This window comes from Lates calcarifer, linkage group LG15 (genome assembly GCF_001640805.2).
Source record: "Lates calcarifer isolate ASB-BC8 linkage group LG15, TLL_Latcal_v3, whole genome shotgun sequence".
NCBI lineage: Eukaryota > Metazoa > Chordata > Actinopteri > Centropomidae > Lates > Lates calcarifer.
This window is the reverse complement of record NC_066847.1, coordinates 30,626,020-30,649,160: the sequence shown is the minus strand read 5'-3', so window position 1 is coordinate 30,649,160 and position 23,141 is coordinate 30,626,020. Positions and strand designations below refer to the sequence as shown.

The window sequence follows — 23,141 nt, the reverse complement described above, 5'->3', positions numbered from 1 at the left end:
GTAAATCCATCCTGTAGATGTTGAGTTGTTTTAAAGGATATCTGATAATTTAAAGCTACTGGTGGTGCTACAGGAAAGGTGAAAGGTTCTCCATAGTCATTAGGATTCATCCTCTGAGCAACATAACTGTCAATATAAAATCTCACCCATTTAATAGTTTTTGAGATATTTCTGTCTGGACCAAGGTGATGGACAAACAGTTTGACTGGGCAACCAGCTGCCTGACTGGCAGACCTTTCTTTCCAAGCTTTAGCATGGCTTAAGATTTCAAACCATACCCAGCACTACATGTTGTCAAAGTGAATACATACATATATGAATATTCTTGAAAATTACTGCTCTGACCACTGTTTCACTAAAACCCACTAGAGCGCACAGTTAATAATGCTATCTGACTACTCACGTTGTTGGCAAGAATGGCAACATCATGAATGCTGACAATTTCATTCTTTCTTCCCCAGCTTACAAACTGGAATTCAGACAGCACTTCCCGTCAAAACTGCTCTCTAGTGTCACTATACAAAATGTAATGAGAGCTTTGCTGTGCCAGTTCTGCTGAGAGCACTGCAATAGACTGAAAGAGAGTGTGGGTAGGGAGGTTCAGGCCAAAAACTGACTAAATATGACTCATCATTAAAGAATTATTCCAGTTTATCACAACTTGGACATTACCTTTGTCATTTTGGCATAGGTTTCTATTGATTATCATGACACTGAACTCACCAAGTTAATTGCAGAGATCTTGGAATGTGGCAATATCACCAAAAAGTCTGATAACATAAGAAAGATGGATCAGGCAGTATTTTTGGGGAGCACATTTGCCTTTATTTGATAGCAAGCGGTAAAGAGGAGATGGGAAAAAAACTGGTACTGCAAATACATGGTCAGCAACTTAGAAACCCCGAGCTACTAGGATGCCCTGTTCAGAAAACAAATACCTCACGTTAGCTAAATGTATCTGGAAGAAAAGAATTAAGGAGAGCAAAAATTATTACTCAAATTGTCCTCCAAACCTCCATTTAAGCTAACAGCTTTCTGGTCCAAATGACTGCAATTACCATAGTAGTGTGCAGTTTCCTGTGTAGTGAGGGTTTAATACCTAAATTTTGCATGTGCTTTCATTTTCACCCAGGGATGTCCCGAGCTGATCAGATGGGTATCAGACCAGATCTGGGCACATTTTAATGGATTGGTATAAGCTACAATAAAACTGACCTGAATATGTCTTTGTTGAACTCCTGTCTTATTAGAAAAGAGCAGTATAGAAAACAATCAGCTAGCAGCAGTGAATACGCTGATAGCAGAATTTAAAAAGTTAAACTTGACTGTTGTGAGTTTGTGTGCACTCTGCCAGCAGCTGTCTGCACTCAACTTTTTGATATAAAAGAAGCATCACTATGTAACAAGTATCTATCTATCTAGATCATATATCAGATCTATATCAGCAGATACCCAATACTAAAAGACTAGTATCACGATTGGGGACAAAACCTTGAATAAGGACATTTCAAATTTTACCCCAGATCATCTGCATCTAAACTTTAGCTTGCTTATAACCTGTCTCATCACCTGACTGCTCTTGTTTGATTCTGATTCTTGCCATACCACCGTGTTCCAAGATCAATTACACTTGGGGAGTGTGCTGTTATTATAACTGATAGAAAGTAAGGCTTAATTGATAAAAACAAAGTTATAAATACCACCGTGAGGGTCAAGCAAAACCAAAATAGCAGCCCAACTGGGGCATCTGCTGTATGTCCAAGGTGTGAACACTGGTTTATCTGGAGATAAATGTGTGTGTCCCACACTTTTGTTCACTTCTTCATTTTGTTTGACTTTGACTGGCCGCCCTCTCAGGCAGTCATTGGGATGAGAGAGCCACTCCACCCCTCCCTCCTCTGCATGGATCACCTCTGTGCTGCTCTTTGCCTCTCTCTGTCTGTGTCTTTCTGTCACATCATCTATCTCTGTTGTTCCCAGAGACTTCAAACACTTTTTTAATTGGACGCAGGTCAGCCAATAGCTGGACTTGGCTGAATGGACTGGCGTTATCAGTGTCTAGGCAGATGGTTTGCAGCTGCTCAGGTTATTTCTCAATGCAAAAAAAGAAAAAAAAGGGACAGAGAAAGAAGCCTGTGTGTGAGGTAGAGGTGTAGGAGGGGGAGAAGGAGAGGGAGGGAGATTGTATTGATAAAGTGGCATAAGAGGAAACCCTCCTTTTTCCTGTGGGCGCCAGGCGATAGATTATAGACTTATCTGCTGGAGAGCGAAATAAGGAAACATTGCCGGCCATCCCCCCAATATGGAAGATGAGTTTAAGATAAAGCTGCTTCTCAATCACTGGGACACTGTCGGCCATGTGTCTCTCAGAGTGTATGGGCAGCGTGGTTACGCCGCCTTAAATATTCTCACTGGCCCCAAGCCTCCTCGCTACGTGCTGTTGCAGCATGTCAGGCTACAGGGCGCAATTATTGGCAGTGCTCGATCCATCCATCACACTATCAGCAATCTAGTGAGGGGTAATAAGGGGGAAAAACTGAGAGCGAGAAAGAGAGTGATGGCTGACAGGATTGGTATGCTGTGTGATTGAGATATTAGCCCCCCTTCACCCAAACTACATGCTAAAATTCTCCCCATTTTTTAGTACCACTACCATTTCTATCCATCTTGCTGACTCTTTGGGGCCCTTCTGCTCATATCAGAGCCATGACACAGTGCTTTGGCTCTGACAAATATCCTGTTGTAACGGTTTAGGTTGTTCAAGCCCCAGTGAAGTAAACAAGGGCCTTGTCAATCAGCAGGTGTGGGGTGACTGACAGGTTGGGGGGGCGTGGGGGGTGGGTGGGTAGTGGATGTAGAGGTGGTGCTGGTGTTGCTGAGGTTTTGGAGATGGGGGAAGGGAGCTTATCACAGTGAAACCTACTGTAGCCCCTGGAGCAACGGCCAGAGATAGACCTAATGGCAGAGTAATTCTCAAAAAGCAGGAATGAAGAGAGAGGAGACTGAGGGAGAGACTGGAATGTCAGTGAGAGACAACAGACCCCTCCTTCCCTCCCTCCCTCCCTCCCTTCCTTTTCTCGCTCCTTCCTCCCCTCATCTCCTCTCTCCTCGGCAAACAGGCAGACAGTTGGAGCTGAGCCACAGCAATCCCACTCCTCACTGTTGCCACGGAGAGAGAGGTGAGGAAAGGCAGTCTGATTGCAGCTGGATTTGAGGGTCATTTGAAGAACACAACCAGGCGAAGCAGAGACGGGCTCCATTTTCAGTTCATGTCAGGGAACCAGAGCTTTCTCCCTCTCTCTCTCTCAGCCCCCCCCCCCTTCTCTCATACAACAGCTAAATCAATAGAAATGACAACGCAGTTGGAAGGTCATTCGCGAGCACAGTGTGCTCTGTGGTGGAATGCTCGCTGATACGTGGCATGTAGAATGAGTGGAAAAACAAATACACATCCTGCCAGTACTCCTGCCTGTCTGTCCTCCTCTGGACCAGCTGGAGGAAATGTACGGGGCTGCTACAATTTCTGTCTCCTTCCTATACATCAACATGCAAAATGGAGCTGAGCGTTGTTCTGCTGCACAGGGAGTCTTTAACAGAGGATACATTGTTTCCATAAGCTTTGCATGAGATACTCTGCATGTCTGTGTACACACACACACACACACACGCTGCTCCCTTTATGTAAACAGTTTGAGAATGAGGTACACGTGTTACACTGGCAAAATCCACAAAATGCCTCTCTCCTCACTAATGAGTTACCAAGCATGGTCAGACACGATGCCTTCACAACACAAACACTACTGCTATAGCTATAACTGGAGCTAGTCAGAGCTACGGAAACCACCGGCAGCAGACACACACACAGAAACAGAAGCAGAAGCAGCAGCAGCAGCAGCAGCGAGGGAGCAGAAAGGCGTCAAAAACATGTAACGACATTAACAGAGAAATAGAGTTGCTTGTGTGTTACTCACAGAATATTCGATGGTCCCTTTGGGTCTCTGGAACGACATGCGTCTCCCATCCTTCTTCTCTGGAGTCTTCTTCTGGCCGGTATCTGAAAGCAAGCGAGGCAAGGTACGCATTACATTCATGTTCCTCTCTCCCCAGCTTGTCACAAGCTGCCGTTTCCCAGCCCCGTGGGTAGACAGCTCATTCGTCAACAGTGAGCGAGCCAGCCAGCCGGCGATGTGAGCTGTGAGCGCCGGACCACTTGCTCTCTCTCTCTCTCCCTCTCTTTCCTTCTCGCTCTGCTTCTACTCTCCTGCTCTTGCTCTCTCTCTATCACACTGTCCTCTCCTCCCTCGCTCGCTTGCTCTCGCTCGCTCTCTCCCTTCTTCCTCCTAGCCCACCGTACAGCGCAGTGACAGCCGTTGAAAGCAGTTCACCTTGCCTTCCTCCCCCTGTTGCCTCTCACGGCAGACAGAGATCAGGCTGACCTCCATCAGGGCACCGCCGCTCTGGATGCGAGCCCGAGAGGAGGAGGAGGAAGATGGATTCAGTTGGGAGGCAGGGCGTGCTAAAGCTGGAGATGGAGAAGGGGGAAAGTGGGGGCTGAACTGGAGGGTGGATGAAGGAGAAGGGAGGGTTCAGTGCTGTGTGTTGGTTGGGTAATGAGGGGATGTTGCATGAGGAAATGACAGCTGAAGAAGAGACTGAGAGTGTCAACTGGCAGTAATGATAGTAACTCAAGTTGTTTGGAGATACCTTCAAGGAATTACAACAGTTTTACTACCTTTTAAAAGGAACTGGAAGGGTTGGAACGTACAGGGAGGTGAAGGAAGAGGCACAAGGCAGAGATGACGATTCAGGATGGATGGTTGTGGGAATTAAGGCAGAGGACGGAGAATAATACTTGGGTCACTGTTGGCAAATGGAGGTTTAAGTCTGGGAATAAAAGGAATATGAGGTGGTAGAGATGGATGCATGTCCGGGTACAGAGGAGAAAGAAATGAAGGGACAGAAGAAGACGACACATGGAGAAGATGGGGGCACTCGGTGCTTTGCATCTGAAGGCACGGAAATGAAGGCAAGAGTGGATGGAATATCGAAGCAAGTAGATGAAAGACAGAGGCAAAGTATAGGATAGAAGATGAAAGAAACTGGAAGGGGACTCTTGGGAATGGAGAAGATCTAGAAAAGAGGCTGACTTTGGTCTTCCACTTCAGGCTGAGAACAGGGAGCATGAGCATATGGGCTTGGAAAATGTATAAGCCTTTGTTGATAGTATAGGTGTGGGGTGTGAGAGCTCAGAGAGCACATGATTGGAGAAGGTCATCCCTGAGTTTGGGTGAAGGATTTATGTCGGACAAATATTGACTCAGTTCCCTCAGATGCCTCCCTTACACGTCTTTCTTTTGTAGGTGCTGTACGTGACTAATGAGTACCTTTATTTGTGTCTTTCTCATCAGGCATCTCAGATAGCTCAAAACATGAGTCATACACCAGTGTTGCTATTTTTGGGGCTCAGGACTGCCTGGCAGAGACTGAGAGGGGAGGGGAAATTAGAGCCACTTCAGGTGTAAATATCAGTCTTGTAAAGATGATACTGTGGGTTACGTTCATGAAATGTAGGCTTAGGCTGGAAAATATATGGACGTAATACTGATACTGTAAACATAAGGATGTTATACTGACAGTAGATATTGTCTTAAATTTTGCTCTTCATTCTTGCTTAAAATAGCTCAAATGTTGTTTTTCCTTCTAGTTTTAAAGGCTGCATTTTCATTATTTTTTTTTTTTGGCTCATGATCCATTAATACAAAGAAATGGTTTCTTGAAAATACTTGTAACAGACTGCATGTCTGGGGGCTAAAAGGAGTTAAACCAACAAATGATATCTCCTCACCTTCCCACCATTCCACTCTTGGATGCACCTGAGATGGTGTAGCTTAACAACAGAAGTATTATATTGTTATAGTGTGATAAATTTGTATCTCATAATAACATAATATAATATCTTGTTGTAATGTGAAAAATATCTTGTAATAACAATAAATAATAATAACAATAAAATTTTCAGGTTGTAATGTGACAGTGTGACACTGGTGTGGCAGTAATATGCTTTGGCGTAAATGCAGTCTTTGGACACCTACAGCTGGTTTACCACCACCTCAAATTAGTCACGCACAGGTTTTGCTCCGCCGAGAGACAGAGATGATCTCAATGAGGATAACGAGAGCATCTGGATAAGGTATCTGGATACAGATCACATTTTAATACCAGGTCTGAACGGGTTGTTAGTGACTCTTTCAGGTGTAGGTATACTTTAACCAAAGTGCTTGTCAGATGGTCGAACACCACTGCACCTTAGTACAACCTCACAGCTAACATGGCGGTAGACTCTTGTTTTGTTTTTCAGTTCTTTACCACAACAATTTCTAACATCTTCTGCATGTGCAACCAAGTGTGATGCAATAAGCATCCCTCTCTATTGCAGCTTGCCTTTCATCCCACCTTCAAGTGTGATGTTTGGAACAGCTAGCAACACTTCTGCTTTCCAACATGGTCTGAAGGGTCTCACAGGGGGTCTAATGCTAGTTCTTTACTAGCATACCCTGCCTTTGGTGGGTTGTGACCCCCTGGTCAGGAACTGATGATCATTTCTATTTCTCAGTGTTATTTTGTGTGTATTATCTTTGGACATGACCAACTGTCATCTTCATAATATTCACACTTCATTCAATATCAAGGCACTCTCTTGGTGTGATGATGTTAAGTTATGATATTGGATTGTATCAACTAACTCTGCCAAGCTACACTACTCTATAAAATAACCTGTAGCATCATGAAAACCTTGGATAGAAGGTTGTGTTGAGCAAAAACACAAACTGTGGGAGTTGTGCCAGATCAATTATTCAGTATCCAAATGAAAACCTTGGAAGGATTATTACTTTCAGTGGGAGAATACAAACTGGAGCCGTGGATTGTGGATGATTGCGCCTTAGTTCCTATTTAGAGGCAACACGTCATCAGTGTGATTCCATGCTTCCCTGTTATGAAATATAATCCACTGTGTCTCTGTTTAATTACAGGTCATGCCGGTGTAGTAGTGCGGCTTTGTGAGTGGCAGGACTGCACAGACAATAAAGATGTGTGCCATGTTTTGCTTTTGGCACAGCTTGGTGTGCATACACACAGCTGTAAATACTAAACTGGTGCAAACTGAGCACTTTTAACGTTAACACAAGATTGTGCTAAAATACCAGAGAGCTCCAAATAATACAGAATGGCAGTGAGATACAAAGAGGAAGACAGACAGAGACAGAGAGTGAAAGAGAATAGCAGATATGCATTAGCAGCTGCAAGGGTGTTTGCACATGGTGAGCCAATGACTGGTCTAAATTTAAACCTCACCATGGATGGTGGTACAAGAAATGGCCATTTTATTCACACTCCAGACACACGGTGTAACACCACATGGGGGCATCTTCAATAACTGGGGCTCTGGTTTTATCCCACTCCATAGGAGACCAGAGGCATCTGTTGTTTCTAAATAAGCCCTGCTTCTATAGAAGGAAGCCTCTTAAGTCCACAAATCACAGCCTGTTTTGTTTCATGAGATCCATTCGCATGCAGTAACATGCTGGAATTTAGATTTTCAGTCAAGCATGTTTTTTCCGTCAATATGGAACACGGATAGTGTTTCAGCTTTGATTTTCCCTGATCAGATTCTTTACTTTTCTATAACAATTAGATGTTGCACATCATGCATTGAGACAGCATGACATAACATACATAAAATGGCAGACTCTGGGGGACTCTCAGATGTGCAGAAGCTGCACCGGAAAGGTCTGAAGAAAGGGTCCGTGGCCAGTGCCTGTCTAGATAAAGTGAACGCATTTATCTCTGCTGAACAGCACAGTGAAGAAATTTGTAAGAGGTAAGCCAAGGTTGCTAGTTATCTAATTTGTTGTTCAACCAAGTAAAACAAGAGTAACCACAGCGTAAGCAATTTTACTGTTGTCATTTCCCATAAAGAACATTTTACTGGGCTCATTAATGGGCTGAATTACAACAACACTGGGTCAACTGTGTGAGAGAAGATGTGTGACTCTGAAAGGAGCTGCTGTGTGTCAGGAAAAACAAAGGCTGCCTCTCACCAATCTGGGATGTAAACATTCACAAGAGGTCATGCTCATCTGAGCAACTTAACGAAAAAGCGTGTTACAATGGCTGCCTCCAAGTCATGGCCTGCTACAATGCCTCGTGCCTACAGTACTCAACACTGCAGAGAGGAGCACAGCAAGTGTGGTGGGGGGTAGGACAGGGGTTTGTCCACTACAAATAAGAAAATATGTAGGTGATTTTTCAAATCCTGTGGGAGGTTTAACTGTCACCTCTCCACAGATCTATGGTTTAATGTGTCTGTGTGTGGGTCTGTGACACGAAAACTGTGATTAATCTCCCAGTGAGTGACAAATTCCTGAAGTGAAGCTTCTTGAAGACAAAAGAAAATACTGATTATTGAAAACATCTCTTTTCTCTTTTACAAAGTGAAAAGGATTGGATTGAAAAAATGTTATCAGGTTAACATGCAGCCCTCTTTACAAGTATTCTGTCTGTCCTCCCCAAAGGAATGCTTTAATCAACAAGTATTAGGCAGTTGTACATTAAAGATCTTGTAAACAACAGAAGTACAATAACTCACAGATCTTCTTCACAGCTGCCATTCATGTGCGTCCTCAGTGATTAAACTTAATTGGAAAAAGAAATATTGAAACAAGTTTCCATTAAAGCACACAGCAACTATGAACACCTTTGAGAATTTTGTACACTTAAACCAAACAGATGCCAAGGAATACAATGAATGTGAACAATGTGATTCTTGTCAAGAGCTTAATGCAAATGTTACTGTCGTTGACTCTAAAAACATGCTGTGTTCTGCACCCATGCAATCTGTTGAGTATGAATCATGGCTGCTAAATATATAGCTCCCTTCATTTTGTACACAGCCATGACAAACTGAAGCAAGCAGGGAATTGGAGAGTCAACAACTATCTGACTAACATTCCCTCATGGTCTGATAGAATACACAAGCAGCCAATTTCCCTCTGCTCCCTTGTTTTCCCTGCCTGCTGGCTATATACAGCCCTCCCCAGATGTTATTTTTAGAAAACCCCCTTAACAGTAGGGGAGGCAACAGCTCTGCACCACAGCCACACTGAACAGGTGCTGTGCAGGACTAGTTAGGGAGCTGGAGACATTCCTCAAAAGTTTATCAGGAGGGGAGGACAGAGACATTGGTTTAGCAGTTTGTAATACACAGCAACAGAAAATACATGTGAAATACAGTATAATGCAACAGGCCTGCAACACAGTGACACCTTTTTATTTTGTGAAGCTTAAAACAGTATAAGCTGTAGTCATTTTTGATGACATTTACATCATATTGTGATTTTCAGTGCTAAATAATGAGTTTTAATATTGATTATTCAAACAATGTTATTAATCAATACCATTGATTATGGTCAACATGCTGTATTGAAGCACTGTAAGCAATACTGCAAATCAATGAACCCATGCTCCATAGCAAATCTGGATTTGGGTATGTTGCATCAAAGTGATTTGTCAGGTATTTCATTTGTTGGATTTGGCACAGCAGTAGATTGAGCTAAATGGTAACGACAAAGCTAACATTGCTGATGTTAATCAGATGCAACGTTTACCATGTTCACCATCTCAGTTTAACATGTGAACATCCTAACATGGTAAAAAGCACAAAATACAGTTGAGGCTGATAGGAATGGGATGGGAAGGAGTTTTGCTGGTACTTGTCATAAACCAAAGTATGTGTCATATTAAAATTTTGACCTGATGATGATGATGGTAGATGAAAACTCAGAGGGTTACCAAAGTTATTACAAGAATGGGGACAAGAGCGCAAGATCTCATGTAAACTACATCTTTGTATCGTATACTTGCATTCCCTCAAACAGAATGAGGCAGCTCAGTCTTGGCAATTCAGGGACTTAACAGGCATTTAATAAGCTTTGACTTCACCATGTATTGGCATTAAAGGAAATGAACAACATCAATAGCCCCCTGGCACAGATTATGATAGCCTGTAAAGGACAAAAATACCAAAGCCATTTTAAAAGCAGAATTAGCTTGGTAACTAGTTACATCAGAAATCCAATATGAATGTCTACTGAACAGGTAATAGGCCTGTTTCACAACACAGAACAATATTGCTTTGCCATTTGCTTCTCTGGCCTGTGACCAATGTGTTGCGTCACAGTCAGCTCAGCTGTAGCAACATTCTCTGACTGGATAAAATTTAGGATGAGGGGGTGGGGAGGAGGGCAGAGTCTGGGTCAGAAAGTGGGTTTCAAAGCAGTGATATCTGCACCTGACTGGGTAATGGTTGGGCCATTTGGTATTGATTCAAATCATGCAGCAGCACTTATACACAGTATAGTAAAAAACTCTTATGCTACTTACTGTTGTTTCAAGAAAAACAACAGGAAAAAAAAAATCTTACCCTGACATGTAGACCACAGTGTAGGGCTAACAGGGATAGATGGTGAATTGTTACTTCTGACTTGAATCTAGGTTCTGTGAAAAGAGACTAGTATATCCAGTGAAATGCTTACTCAAACAAAACAGGAGTGAAATGTGCTGACTATCACACAGTGACAAACTCTGGCTTTAAAGTTGAGCTGCTGGTACTGTTATCTTAACACCAAGTTGTTAGGTGGACATGACAATTTTATTGCAGCAAAGAGGAGCTGCAAGTTTCATGAGCCCCTCTCTCATGTGCAAGAGGAAGTTATCTATTGTGTATCACAGATTGTACAGTGCATTATCGTACGTCATAAGGAAAGAATAAATGTAGCTTGATGGAGAGCTAGGAGGCCAAGTTCAATATTGGTGCGTGGAGAGTCTTGCTGGTGCCAGGGCCTGTGTGTGGCTGCAGGAAGCATGTTGTTTCAGACGGTAAGCTCTTACTTCATGTTTGGCTCCAGACAAAAACACAGACAGACACAATCCTCACTGAACCCTTAATGACAGCACTACATGCAAATGGATTATCTTGTTTAATACTGTCACACTGAGACGGAGTATGCTTTGGCTGGAAAAAGGAAGTTGTACAAGCCTTAAATGTCCAGATCACATTCAATACAGCCATCCTGTTTTTCTGTACACTTTTTACTACAGCAATGTAATTACACGTGTGGATCCTCTAATTATGTCTCGTATTTTGTATGAAGATAAAAGCAATGGATCACACCAATAACTGCAAATTTCAACTTTCTTAATCAAAGTCCCTGTATGAATACCACTGAGTAGAAGGAAAGTGCTAACAGCCCTGTGTCAAGAAATAGGCCATTATTGCTGTGTAACTTTACCATAGTGCTGGCATAACCTGCAGTCTTTCCATTGTAATGAATATACAGTGCGTGACTCTAGTGGAGCTGTCAGCTTAAACACAGAGAACACAGTGTGACAGGCAACATCCCTTTGCCAACACTCTCAGTACCACTCAGCTCTATATTACACTGCCGGCCTCCGCGGACCAGCCTATACACCACTCAGCTTTTATGGGAAACTTTGCTGAACTGCAGTTTTGTGTGTGTGAGTGTGTAGGTGTAGGTGTGTAGGGGTGTGTGTGTGTGTGTGTGTGTGTGTGTGTGCGTGTCCATGCTAGAATAGGAGGCACTGGATCTGCCCTGTCCTCTCATTAACACTCTCCCCATGTCGGCTAATCACACTCCTGTAGTGTTGCTGGTAATCTGATTGAAATTCTTTACACTGCGACATGATTCTCTTTCCACATTAAAAGATGGACTCCACTCTGTCCTGCAGGATGTTATTGTTAACACACTCATTTCAATTAATATTCAGACAGAGTGTACATGACTGTTTCCATAGTGACGAACCTGGTGCAGACTTAAAGGGAAAAAGGTATTATTAAAATAAAGCAGAGTCGCACAATTGTCTGCATAATACAGTGGCAATTTCAGCTTGTAAGAAATGTGCTTCAAAACATATTCTGAATTAAAAGAAGAAGCCACCTAAGATGTCCTGCTGTAATCATAATAATATATTAACCATAAGCAGCTATAAGGTTGTGAAAGTACTGATCAACAGTACCTTCTGTCCAACATCCAGCACACCATCTACCACAATAAATCTGTTTCTGTAACAGTTTCTCAGTAACACACAGTGAAAGCACTCTGATCCACAGTTCATGCAGCTGAAAACAGGGGGTCCTGCTTGAGCACCAGACTTCCTGTCGTCTTCCTCCTCCTCCCTACTGTCACATGCATTCAGACTCCAGGCTCACTAATCACACTGTGATTCATCCAACCTTTAGCGTTAAGGTTATTGCACTTTGAGCAATATTTCTTTCCAAGTCAAAGTTGGGAGTGGGAGGGTGAGGGTGTGTGTGTGTGTGTGCGCGTGTTTGGGGGGTGGGGGGGTGGGGGTTAAAGGGGGCATGATGAATGGTATGGCTGAAGCCAACTCTGCATTGGCTGGATCGATAGCGATGATACATTTACATAATGTACATTTGCTGTAGCTTCCATAACAACTCCGCGATTTATCTTTACCATGACAGTAATGCAACACTGGTTCAAGAGATGTGTGATGATCTGCAAAGGGCCATTAATGACCAGTGTCCATTCTTTATTAGAATGTAATCACCCTTAATTAATGAAATAATGTTTGGAGTGCCTCAAGAGAACACTCACGGTAGAAAGCAGATGGTAGAAAATGGAACGTGGTTTGGTGTGAGCACACTTGTGTCATCCACCTGTATGGTACAAAAGCGCATCTTTATTGGTTTACGTTGTCTTTTGCATCTCAGCAGCAACACTAACCTCTCAGGTTACAGCTCCAATCAATAGCAGGAGAAGTGATGAGCTCAGCTATGAGAAACACAAACTCTGCATTATCAGATCTTCTTATTGAGCCAAAAGCAAACGGTACTGTTCAAGATTTGAACAGGCTTTAGTATGGTACAGGCTAAATGCACTGAGTACATTATAAGGGAGTTGAAATACACTGGGGGACACTGGGGTACATGCATATATTTAGATACATTCAAAACATAACAAACACAGCCTATCAAATTATATGAATTAAAGTCAGTTGCAGGATATAACAAAGTACATTCACTGAAGCATGCCTGTGTTGCCTTTGCTGAACAATGGTCACTGTTATGTATCACAGTAGCATAAGAACTTAGCAAACTCACTCAGTAAAGTTCATTTTATGGCAGTGTCTGCTAACATTAGCTAACATTAGTCACCACACCAGTAACAGAGCCACAGACAGTGGCCTCTGTTTTCCACTTAGTCAGACAGGTCTGCTGAGACCAAGAGGAAAAAATGATGACAGTGTCTCCTCAAATACATCTGCATGACTAACTATCAGACATGGAGGATGAGATTTGACAACTTGATGAACCGTCTCCCTCCTCAGCAATGAAGCAAAACTCATCTTGCAAAGAGTTTTCAAGTCAAATGTTTAACTTTTTCACTGCAGCAAACTTAGAATTAGAGGTAGAGGAAAATAGTAACTCAAATGGGGGAAATGTTAAATTCCCTTCAAAATTTCCCTTTCCTTTAGACCATGGTTTGGTAAAGGAGCTGAATTACACATTTAAAAGCACAAGTCAAAACAAACAAACCTTAGTCAAACATTCACAGATGGTAAAAAAGGAAGAATGATCACTGACCTCATTTAAGGCCTGCCTTACTCTTTGCAGACAAACCAAGTAGTGTTGCCAGCACAGCCCCACACAGACCAGTGTGTGCTGAGAGTTCACATACAAAGTTACAGCAGCTACTGAAACTGTAAATGTTTCCTTTGGATTGTTCTGTACAAGTGGGTACATTTAGCCATTAGCAGCCAACATGATTGGACTATATTTACCTAGCTGTAGCTCTGGTATGGTAAAAATATGCCTTGCAATCGTGTTGTCCATAGATTTCAATTTTTGATTACATTTGAAAAGTTCATTCTTCACTATGAGAAATCCTCCATCCCTGAGTCAATGAATGAGAGAACTGCTTTTCCTGTCATCCAAACTAAAAAAAAGTCCATCAGCTCATAAAAGGCTAAAGAAAAACTATGAATGGGAAGTGGTAAACCCAAACCTAAAACTTCAAAGCATCTCTTTAGAAAATTCTAGCTGACGTCATTTCCATGCAGTCTAAGGTTTAATTTCTCTGATGTTTTCATCAGAAGGAAAATTACTATCAAAGGTGTGGAACCCTTGGGAATCCGAGACGCATGATTCCCGAGGATGGGTACTCTTTTCAGCTCGAGTGATGAAGATGCAAAAGATGCAGTTGAGTCACTCAGAACAGGTCTTAATTACCTTCCCCTAAACGTCAACAGTGCTCAACATTTGTGCTCATCATCTGGCCTCTTTCAAACATCTGCTGCCGAAATATCTCAAACTGGCAATCATGACACACTGTATTTAGCACTGTTCAGCTTATTGGCCACATGAATGTCTGATCTAAAACATTTCAGGCCTTTCACTGTGTTGTTTAACAAGTCATACGTCCCACTCAGCTCTGCTCTATCATCATACAGACGTCAAGCTGTTGCTACTAAGCTCAGCCCCTGGGTCTCTATTTCCATCTCGATTTGTTTTTATTTTGAAACTGACCTCCTTTCTAATTTTCCTCACAGGAGATGCATCATCCTGTTAGTGGGACAGGCTGTCATCATTTTGGTGACAAAGTCCTTGGAGAAAGATACAGTTTCAGTACAGTTATTGATACTGTTGCCTCCTGAAACACAGACCAGTTTGTGTGGGCAAAGCAGCCTTGAAAGGTGAGGGAAGAGTCACAAGTTCAGATGCAGAGTACAGCTCTGTATGAGCAAAGCAGGTGCACAGTGATGTGGTCCGGTGATCCCACTGGGACTCCTGCCACTTATGTTCCCTTGACAGAGCCATAACAGATCCTCCTAATGGCACGCAGGGCGAGTGACATGCTGCTGGTACAAGCCGCTCAAGGACTTTTTGGAAATTAAGGTGATTAAAATCACCTATTACAGTGCTGAGAGCTTCAGCAGATTGCACTTTCTGAATCATGCTGATAATTGCACCAGAGCCGGTGTCAGCCTTAGGGTGAACGTGAACAATGACAAATAAGTGAACACCCTGGGGACAGGCAGAATTTGAGAGATGCAGAGAGAGGTTCAATGTCAGGAGGACAAAGTAGCTCTTCCATCGTGGCACTGGTGAATCATCTGCTATTAATAAAGAGTACCGGCACACAATCTGTTTTGGGGTTTAAATATGACAAAATGTAAATAATACAGCACCTAACGAAGGCCAGAATAGAATTAATTTTCAGGCAGCATTTGTCCTAGGCCAGTCTGATGCAAATCTGGAGGCCAGGAACCCCACAAGGGATCACAAGTTAAATCAGAGGGCTCACAAGACAATTAAAGATAGCAGAGAAAAATGACAAAAATACATCTATATTTCTTAGGTGTTCCTTTAATCTTTGCTTTTTTCTTTCTCTTATTCTAATTATGTATTTGGTCATAAACCATACACACAGGCAAACATTGATTGTGGGTCTTAGTGACATTGCTATAGTTAAGAGGTCATGAGCAAAAGGTTGGGAATCACTGTCCCACAGCACCTGCAAATCTTTTCTATATATTTCTCAATATTAAGAAGCTGCACAGAGCTGTGACTTTGCACTTTTTTAGTTTGATTTGGTTTTTTTAAAAAAAGGAAAGACTGATATTAAGTTGCACTTCTTTAAAAAAGTAGTTGGTGTCACTTTTTTTAAACCAATAACTCACTTGTACTTCTTTTTTGCCATTGAGTCTTCCCTCCTTATTGGATATTTCATCAATACATCTTAAAACTTCTGAGCACTGCACTGACTGCTTTAGAAATCTGTGTGCTATGGATGAAATAGCACCCCCAGGGATTTCAAATAAAAAGCAAATTATCCATCTGTCTATCTGATGAGAAAACAGAAGAATCACCTCTCATATTATTTTGTCTTTCCAGGTTCTTCACACTCTTCTATAATCTGATCAGAAGAAGAGAGAGAAGAGAGTACATGACAAGAGTGAATACTACTGTATTTGTTAAACCAGCGTCACTTTGCAGGACTCTGAAAGAAGAGTCATGTGCTACTGATTATAGCACAGACACGGTGACTGGAGGATGATCTGCAGGAGCATGCTGTGCTGTAGCGTGTGTTCTCAATGCCTGCAGGTGTGACAATTCTGTGTTTACAGTGGATACATTAAATCATACTCCAGTGTCTCTAATGCTACTTTTTAATCTTTATTATGTTTATAGTTTTGCCTCATTGCCTGTAGGAGTTTGCAGGTAGTCTCTGCATGGCTACTCACCTCAATCACTACCATGTCAGATAAACCAACACCTGAAATAGCTGTATGATGTTAACAATGGTAGAGACAGTACAGATGCCAAAAAGCCCTAACAATACAATTGTGTGTGCTGTAATGTAATGAAAGCAAAACTGCATCTCTTTTCTAACATCTGTCCCAGTCCTGATAGAGCAACAACTTCACTATTCTGCTGACCCCTTGTGAACTCTCTTCAACACGCATTCCAGATAAATCTGGAAATGCCCAGGGCTGTCTTTCTGTGGAATCAGAAAGGGCCTGAAGGCTCCTTTACAGACTTTTTAAGCTCTTTATGCAAATTTTACAGAAGTCAAAAAACAATGAAAGTGCTGGCAACCTGAGTTCACATGAATGTAGAAACAAATGCTGTATTATACTGTAGTATTCTTTCTATTCTCTATTCTCTTTCTCTTTCTTTCTATTCTATCTAATTGGCAGATTAATCAATTATGGAAATACATATTATTTGCATTAGTTGCAGCCCTAAACCATATTTCACACTCTTAGTTAAGCAGATAGAGGTGCCTCAGGTGTCATCACGTGACTTAAATGTGGAACTTCATGTATCATGTGATAACTAGTGGTCATACACAGATGGAGACTGTAATCCATGTCAAAGGCCTCTTTGATTTTCTCTGGCAAAAACATTCCTAATAATATTCAGACTTTTATTCAAAAATGAAGCAACAAAATCTCTGTTTTATTCAACTACATATGAGCTCCACACTGTGCTGGCCACAGATATGCCTCTGCCCCAGGTAATGTGATTTCACAAAGTGCTGTCCCATTCCTCATACAGCAGTTGGAGCCCAGAGAGGTGGCGTCAGAGTCTGTTGCTCATGGGTTGGGGTGGACAATGCAACAGGGCCCTTTATCAGCGATTCCCCTGTAAAATAGCACACTCCCCATCCATGGTTCGTTCACCACCTCTGTGGCCACCCTCATCTCTAACATCATCATCCCACTTCCACTACCTAACTTCACGTCTAGTTAGTCTCATTCTTTTGCCCTTGAGCGGGGCAGTAGCCTGCTACACGAGCTGCCCCCACGGACAACTCTGCTGCTGGAAGAGAGAGGCACAGGGACTGCTAATGAACCCCACTGCCATCCATGGCGTTTCAAGAGCAGCAGAGCACGCATCTGATTAATCTTTGTCCTAATTAGATCGAACAATTAACCTGCCCGCCACCCAGCTCTGGAGCCTGATGACTCTGCATGAGCTGCAAACCCCCTGTACATTAAACCAGAGCAGGGTGAGAGTGTGCCCTCACACTGCAACTTTCACTTTGTTTTCAGAGCCACCAATTAATGCTAACTAATAGCACACAGCATTCTGTGTGATACTTTCAAAGATCGTGTGGCCCAGAGCTCAGATCCATCTCTGCTTTTTCATTTCAACAGCACTACACTTCTCTGTATTTAATTCAAAGTCAGAGAAGGCACTGATGGGTCTCATAATAAATTATGTGTGAGAGGCAAAGCAGAAAAGGGGGGAAAAAAATCCAATTTTCATTAACATGGAGATACTCCCTGATGTGAAAAGCCTTAAGGACATACTTGTTCACTCACTGGCTGGATGGTTTAAGCATGCACTGCCTGCTGATCTGAAATATTTGGAATGCTTCAGTTGTTACAGGCAGTGTGTCCTCACAACAGACTGGACAGGCAGAGAGCAGCCACTGAGGACATGAACTTATCTGATTCGTTTCAAGTTAGAGTGATTTCAAAAATAGCAAATCAGACAGAGTGGCATGCATAAGGATCCTCAGTCTTATGACTACACTGTCCAGGAAGTCCTCCTCAACATGTGTGCAACAGCTAGTCTTGCACAATGTGTTTGCCCTCCCTGTTCAGGCTAATACATTTAACTGACATACATAAATCCTAAGTTTTGTGTAACGCAAAACTGCGGTTTGGTGAGGGGAGGCAGGGGTTCCACGTAATTCCTTTGAGCTTTAGCACTGTAGACAACGTATACGGATGCCACATTTTATCTGTTAATCGTTGTTATTTACTTAACTTGCAGTATTGTTTCATTTGTCAGACCCTATTGCAGTTTCATGTTTTTAAAACACTGAAAAAAAAAGTCAGCCAGCAAAACTGTTTGTTAACAGCAACAGGAGGATGCGTTTAAGAGTTGTAAACTTTGTTCGTTAAATGTCACGTGCTAATTCGTATGATATAATCTTTGTCTTAATGTTCGAGTGAATTCAGGATGGTTTAAAAATATTGCTGTATCTCAATAAATCCAACTTTATTATGTCGGCTCAAAGGCTCTGTACTGACAGAGGGCTGCAGAAACAAAAACTTAAGTAACGTTAAAAGTTGAAATTATATTGGAATAAACCATATGTAATGAATAGAACTTCGCCGAAATTAACGGTGACACTTAATGTTTACTTGTAGATCTTGACCTATGTTCTAACAGACGCGAAAGTTATCCAAGGAACGAGGAAACATTTAAGTGAACGATCTTTAAAGGGAATTCGGCACTACGCTCTGCACGACAGCATGCGTTGGAGGTTTGGCTTCTCTGGGTAGTTGACTACGTGTTGTCCGAACTATCAGCTAACGCAACAGAACGTTAGACTGACCTGTTCTGTAGTGGACGGGGATAGTGTCGTGTGTTGTCCCAGCATGGTGCTGCTGAGTCTGAACAGTCTCCTGTCCGGATCCAGGCCATAGTCTCTGAGAGATTGCGTCTCTGACAACTCTCGCGCCGCTGCCCGTAATAGAAAATATGTAGTCCATGCTGCTGCAAAACCTATCTTAGCTAAAAACAAAGCTTTCAAGTTGTTCGAAAGCCTGTAGTCATTGCGCAGTGTTGGCAAGAAGTTTCAGGCTCAAACTCGTGGTGTGAAAAGTCTCTGACACCCTACACATTCCAAAACAGGAACTATTTGAAATACGTCAACAACCGCAAACTTTTTTTTTTTTTTTTTGCCCCTAGTGGAGTCAAGCTGTGCAACGCAGTTTGGCAACAGAATGACTCCGTGTACAGCAACCCACTGGCCTATATTTACAGTACAGATGCATCTTTCAAATACATTACCCATATTAGATTTAAACCGCATGAACCAAAACTGACATTATTTTGAGACTGATTTAGTTTAAACTATCCCTATTTCCCATTTTGCTGTAAGTAAGCAGTTTTCGTTCAAAATAGGTTTTAAAAAATCTTAACTACAGATTTGAATTGCAACAATTAGCTGATTAATCGATTAAAGAAAAGTAACTGGCAACAATTTTGACAATCAATAAATTGTTTAAGACATCTTTAAAGCAAAAATACTAAACATCTGATGGACTGTTGGTTGTACAAAACAAGACATTTACCTTTGTTACTATGGGTCTAGTGATAGACTGTATGGATCTAGCATACTGTGTTGTGATGGGCATTTTTCATTGTCTTTTTTATGGACCAAATAATTCATTGTTTAGTTTAGAAATGATATCTAACATATTTAAATGTATGTTCAACTGTATGTGACTTTGGATCAAATCAAAAACTATTCTATCACTGTCTGCAGATTCAGGACTTATTAGAGGCAGACTTAAAGGTTATTATAATTCAGATTGTGGATATAAAAAAATAACCCTAAAAAAAATCTAAAATAAATAAATAAATGTATGCATAAAAATGTAACCCAGCTCAGCCCACACCAATTTCCAGACTGTTGCTAGGATATTTCATAGCCATCAAGTGTAGGGTTTTATGGCACCTTAGAGAATGACACCCATCTGACTCGCACCATAATAACATTCTAATAAACTGAGACTTTCACATCCGGAGCCAAGGCACACTTCTGCGCCCATATGTGACTCAAGGGGGCATAGTGAGAGCTCTAGGACTGTGACACATAAGTGTCTGCTTATCTAGAGAGGGGTATAAGGAGATGGCATTTGCCAAGCACAAATGAATGTGGAAAAGTGAAAAACTAACAGACCAGAGCAAGGTGTAATAATTGGGCAGCAGACTCAGGTGAGCGGTGAACTGGAAAGACAGAGATGCATTATTCATTTTAGGGGCAGAGCAGTGGTGAGACAGGAGTCAGGAGTGTAAGGAAATTGTAATGTTTCAACTGAATTGGAGAAGTGATCAGAATGGTGGAACTGGCTTCATTTGTTCACTCACTCACATCAGAAAAGGTAAAGATGGGAAGAAGTGTTTCCTGGCATGCTAAGATCTGACAGGAATAGTACCTGGTATCTGTGGTAGGTGGGCTGAGGTTGAGAGCTGTTATAATTGAGTACATTAAACCAGTGTGATCTGAGCCTGAATCAGGGCCATCTTCAATACTGAATGTGCTCCATCTGCTGGTTACAGAGGATAGTGCAGGTGTATTTAGGGAAGGAGCAGCAATCATTATTTTAAAGATGTAGATCATGTAACAGTTAAATCCTTTGCAAGATAAACATTTTGTCATTTATTTAATGGCCAAACATTATTATTATATATTACATAATCTATTATTATTGATATCATTATTTTGTACAGAATAGAGATGTCTGCTCCTTCCCAACTTGCAGAAATGCATCTACAGACCATTTCCATTATTGATTCATCTTCTGATAATTTCACTGATTAATCTAGAAATAGTTAATAAAGTAGTTAATAGCAGTTTACCATCACAATTTTCTGGACCCCAGGGTGAAATTCAAATTATTTTTTTTGTCTGATCAACAGTCTAAACCCCAAAGGTATCTAGTTTACAGTGATATAAAACTAAGGAGAACAGCAAATACTCCCATTTGAACAGCTGGAATTTGGAAATCCTTGGATTTTTTTTTTTTTTTAAAATTACTTTGATGATTAATTGATTATCAAAACTGTCAGTGATTCATTATGTGTACATTGACTAATCGGTTAATCAACAAGTCAGCCAAGTTGGAGTTCTGTAGAAAAAGCCTCTGACTCTGTGCCCAAGCACATAGGAATGTTCAAGATGAGCTTTGTAACATTAAAGCTTTAATTTGAATTGTAATTGCACATAACGTGCAGCATTAAAAAATCCCCGTGAAAAAATCTTAATCTCCAGGCTTGTATGCTTCAGTCTGACTGCCAATTCAAGCATTTTGTCAACAACTGTGACACTGATGTATTAGATCCTTGTTGGACTTTCAGTCAGGGATTTCATCTGGCCCTCTGTTCCTCTCTGACCTTGCACAGAGCCCTGCTGATACACTTGGCACTCATGACAGTGTATTTAGACGGGTTTCAGACTGGCTCAGTGCCACCCCACAGAGCCTTGTAGCTGCGTGATATACTGTGTTGCTGTACAGCTGCCCAGAGCAGTCATCAAATCATCCATAACATCCTCAGAGGGAGTCTGATTGGGTTCCTCCTGCATTCCTCTGCATCTCAACCTCGCTGGTTGAAAGATATACTCACTATTGGTGTGGATGAAACAGTAAAGCTGAATCTAGTTATAAAGGCCTGTTTCTCTGAGAACTCCACTACCTAATTAAGCTTTAGTGTGACCAAAGACAGAAAATGAAAGAATTCCCTCTGTGCTCATCCAACAAGATGAGCCTCATTGCATGGAAATTATGTAAGTTACTTTGTTCTACTTAAGCTAGCATGTTTGATGTATTGTCTGTGTTCTGCATTTTATAGATGATTAAAAAGACTGAAGCCAATTAGTTAACGGACATCCACTATGGTCTTATGCTTTTCTAAATTTTTATAAATTATCCTAGTTTGTTTGTGGCTGATAGGTCATTATAGTCTTCTTTCGAGTATGTGTGATTACAATATCCTAGAGGGGACACACTTCAGTTTGTGCATATGGTTATAGTGCATACACAAGTCATTAACATTACCTGTCTTATTAATTTTCTAATGTGATCAGATTGGCACAGAGTGCAGCGGCATTAAGTCAGGGAATCATTCTCTTTAATGACTTTAAAATAGTGAAGTCTTGTTATACAAGTACCTGTATAAAAACCTCCTGGTGTCAGCAGCTGCCAGCAAAAGCCCTGAGAGGGTCTTGAGTGTGAGGCTTTGTCATAGTCTGGGAGCGGGGCACTGGGGAGTGAGTGCTAATCTCAACAGTTTCCCATTGAGAGCCAGGTAGGCTGCAGCCTAATCCTGAGAAGAGGAACGCTTTCATTACAGAACAACAAACATGAAGGCCACTGGGGAGCTGCCGCTTTTCTACTGTCAACGGCTGGACGGAATACACAAGCAGGGTTACATAAGCAGAGCTGCAGCAGTACACTGGTGTGAACGCCAGCATGTGTGTGCACTGGAATTGGTTGAATTAGTATGTGTACACACACACACACACACACACACACACACACACACACACACACACACACACACACACACACGCTGTACACACATTTTCACACAATCTGCGTCTTTCTCCCAGACATTCCCTGTTTGCAGTGGAAATAACTATGATATAAATGCAGCAGAGAGTTCACTCATGCAACACAAATGCACCTGCTGGCAAACACAAACAAGCCTTTCAGTGTATGGTAATTGGGAGGGCTCATTGAGGTATGTGAGGCAAAAGAGATGGCTTAAGATAGTTTTCTGATGGATCTCGTATGGCATTTCTTGGAGCATCTCTGAAGCCAGAGGGTAAATACTGAACATACAGCACACACTATCCTGTGTTTCACGAGCGTTCTGCTCTATTATCTCTAACCTGTACAAGAGGCATAAACAAGATGACGACCTATAAAGACAGTTAGCTGTTGGAGGAATCAGGCTGAGGCATCCAGACAATGGCAGCAATCACAGGTGTTTAACAGCCCTTGTCAGAAAA

The 23,141-nt window shown here is 41.8% G+C and overlaps 1 protein-coding gene across 4 annotated transcripts in view; it reads right to left on the bottom strand.

The window, feature by feature from the left end:
- The window catches only part of oxr1a (oxidation resistance 1a), a 145,265-nt gene that overhangs the window by 40,218 nt on the left and 81,906 nt on the right, over positions 1-23,141 (bottom strand). For 3 of the 4 annotated variants that reach the window (XM_051076229.1, XM_051076232.1, XM_051076230.1), the window contains exon 4: positions 3,972-4,054. In XM_051076229.1, the coding sequence (XP_050932186.1) occupies positions 3,972-4,054 (83 nt within the window). Of the gene's footprint in view, positions 1-3,971; positions 4,055-18,956; positions 19,273-23,141 lie in introns of those variants that run through there. The other variant, XM_051076231.1, reaches the window with a different exon arrangement.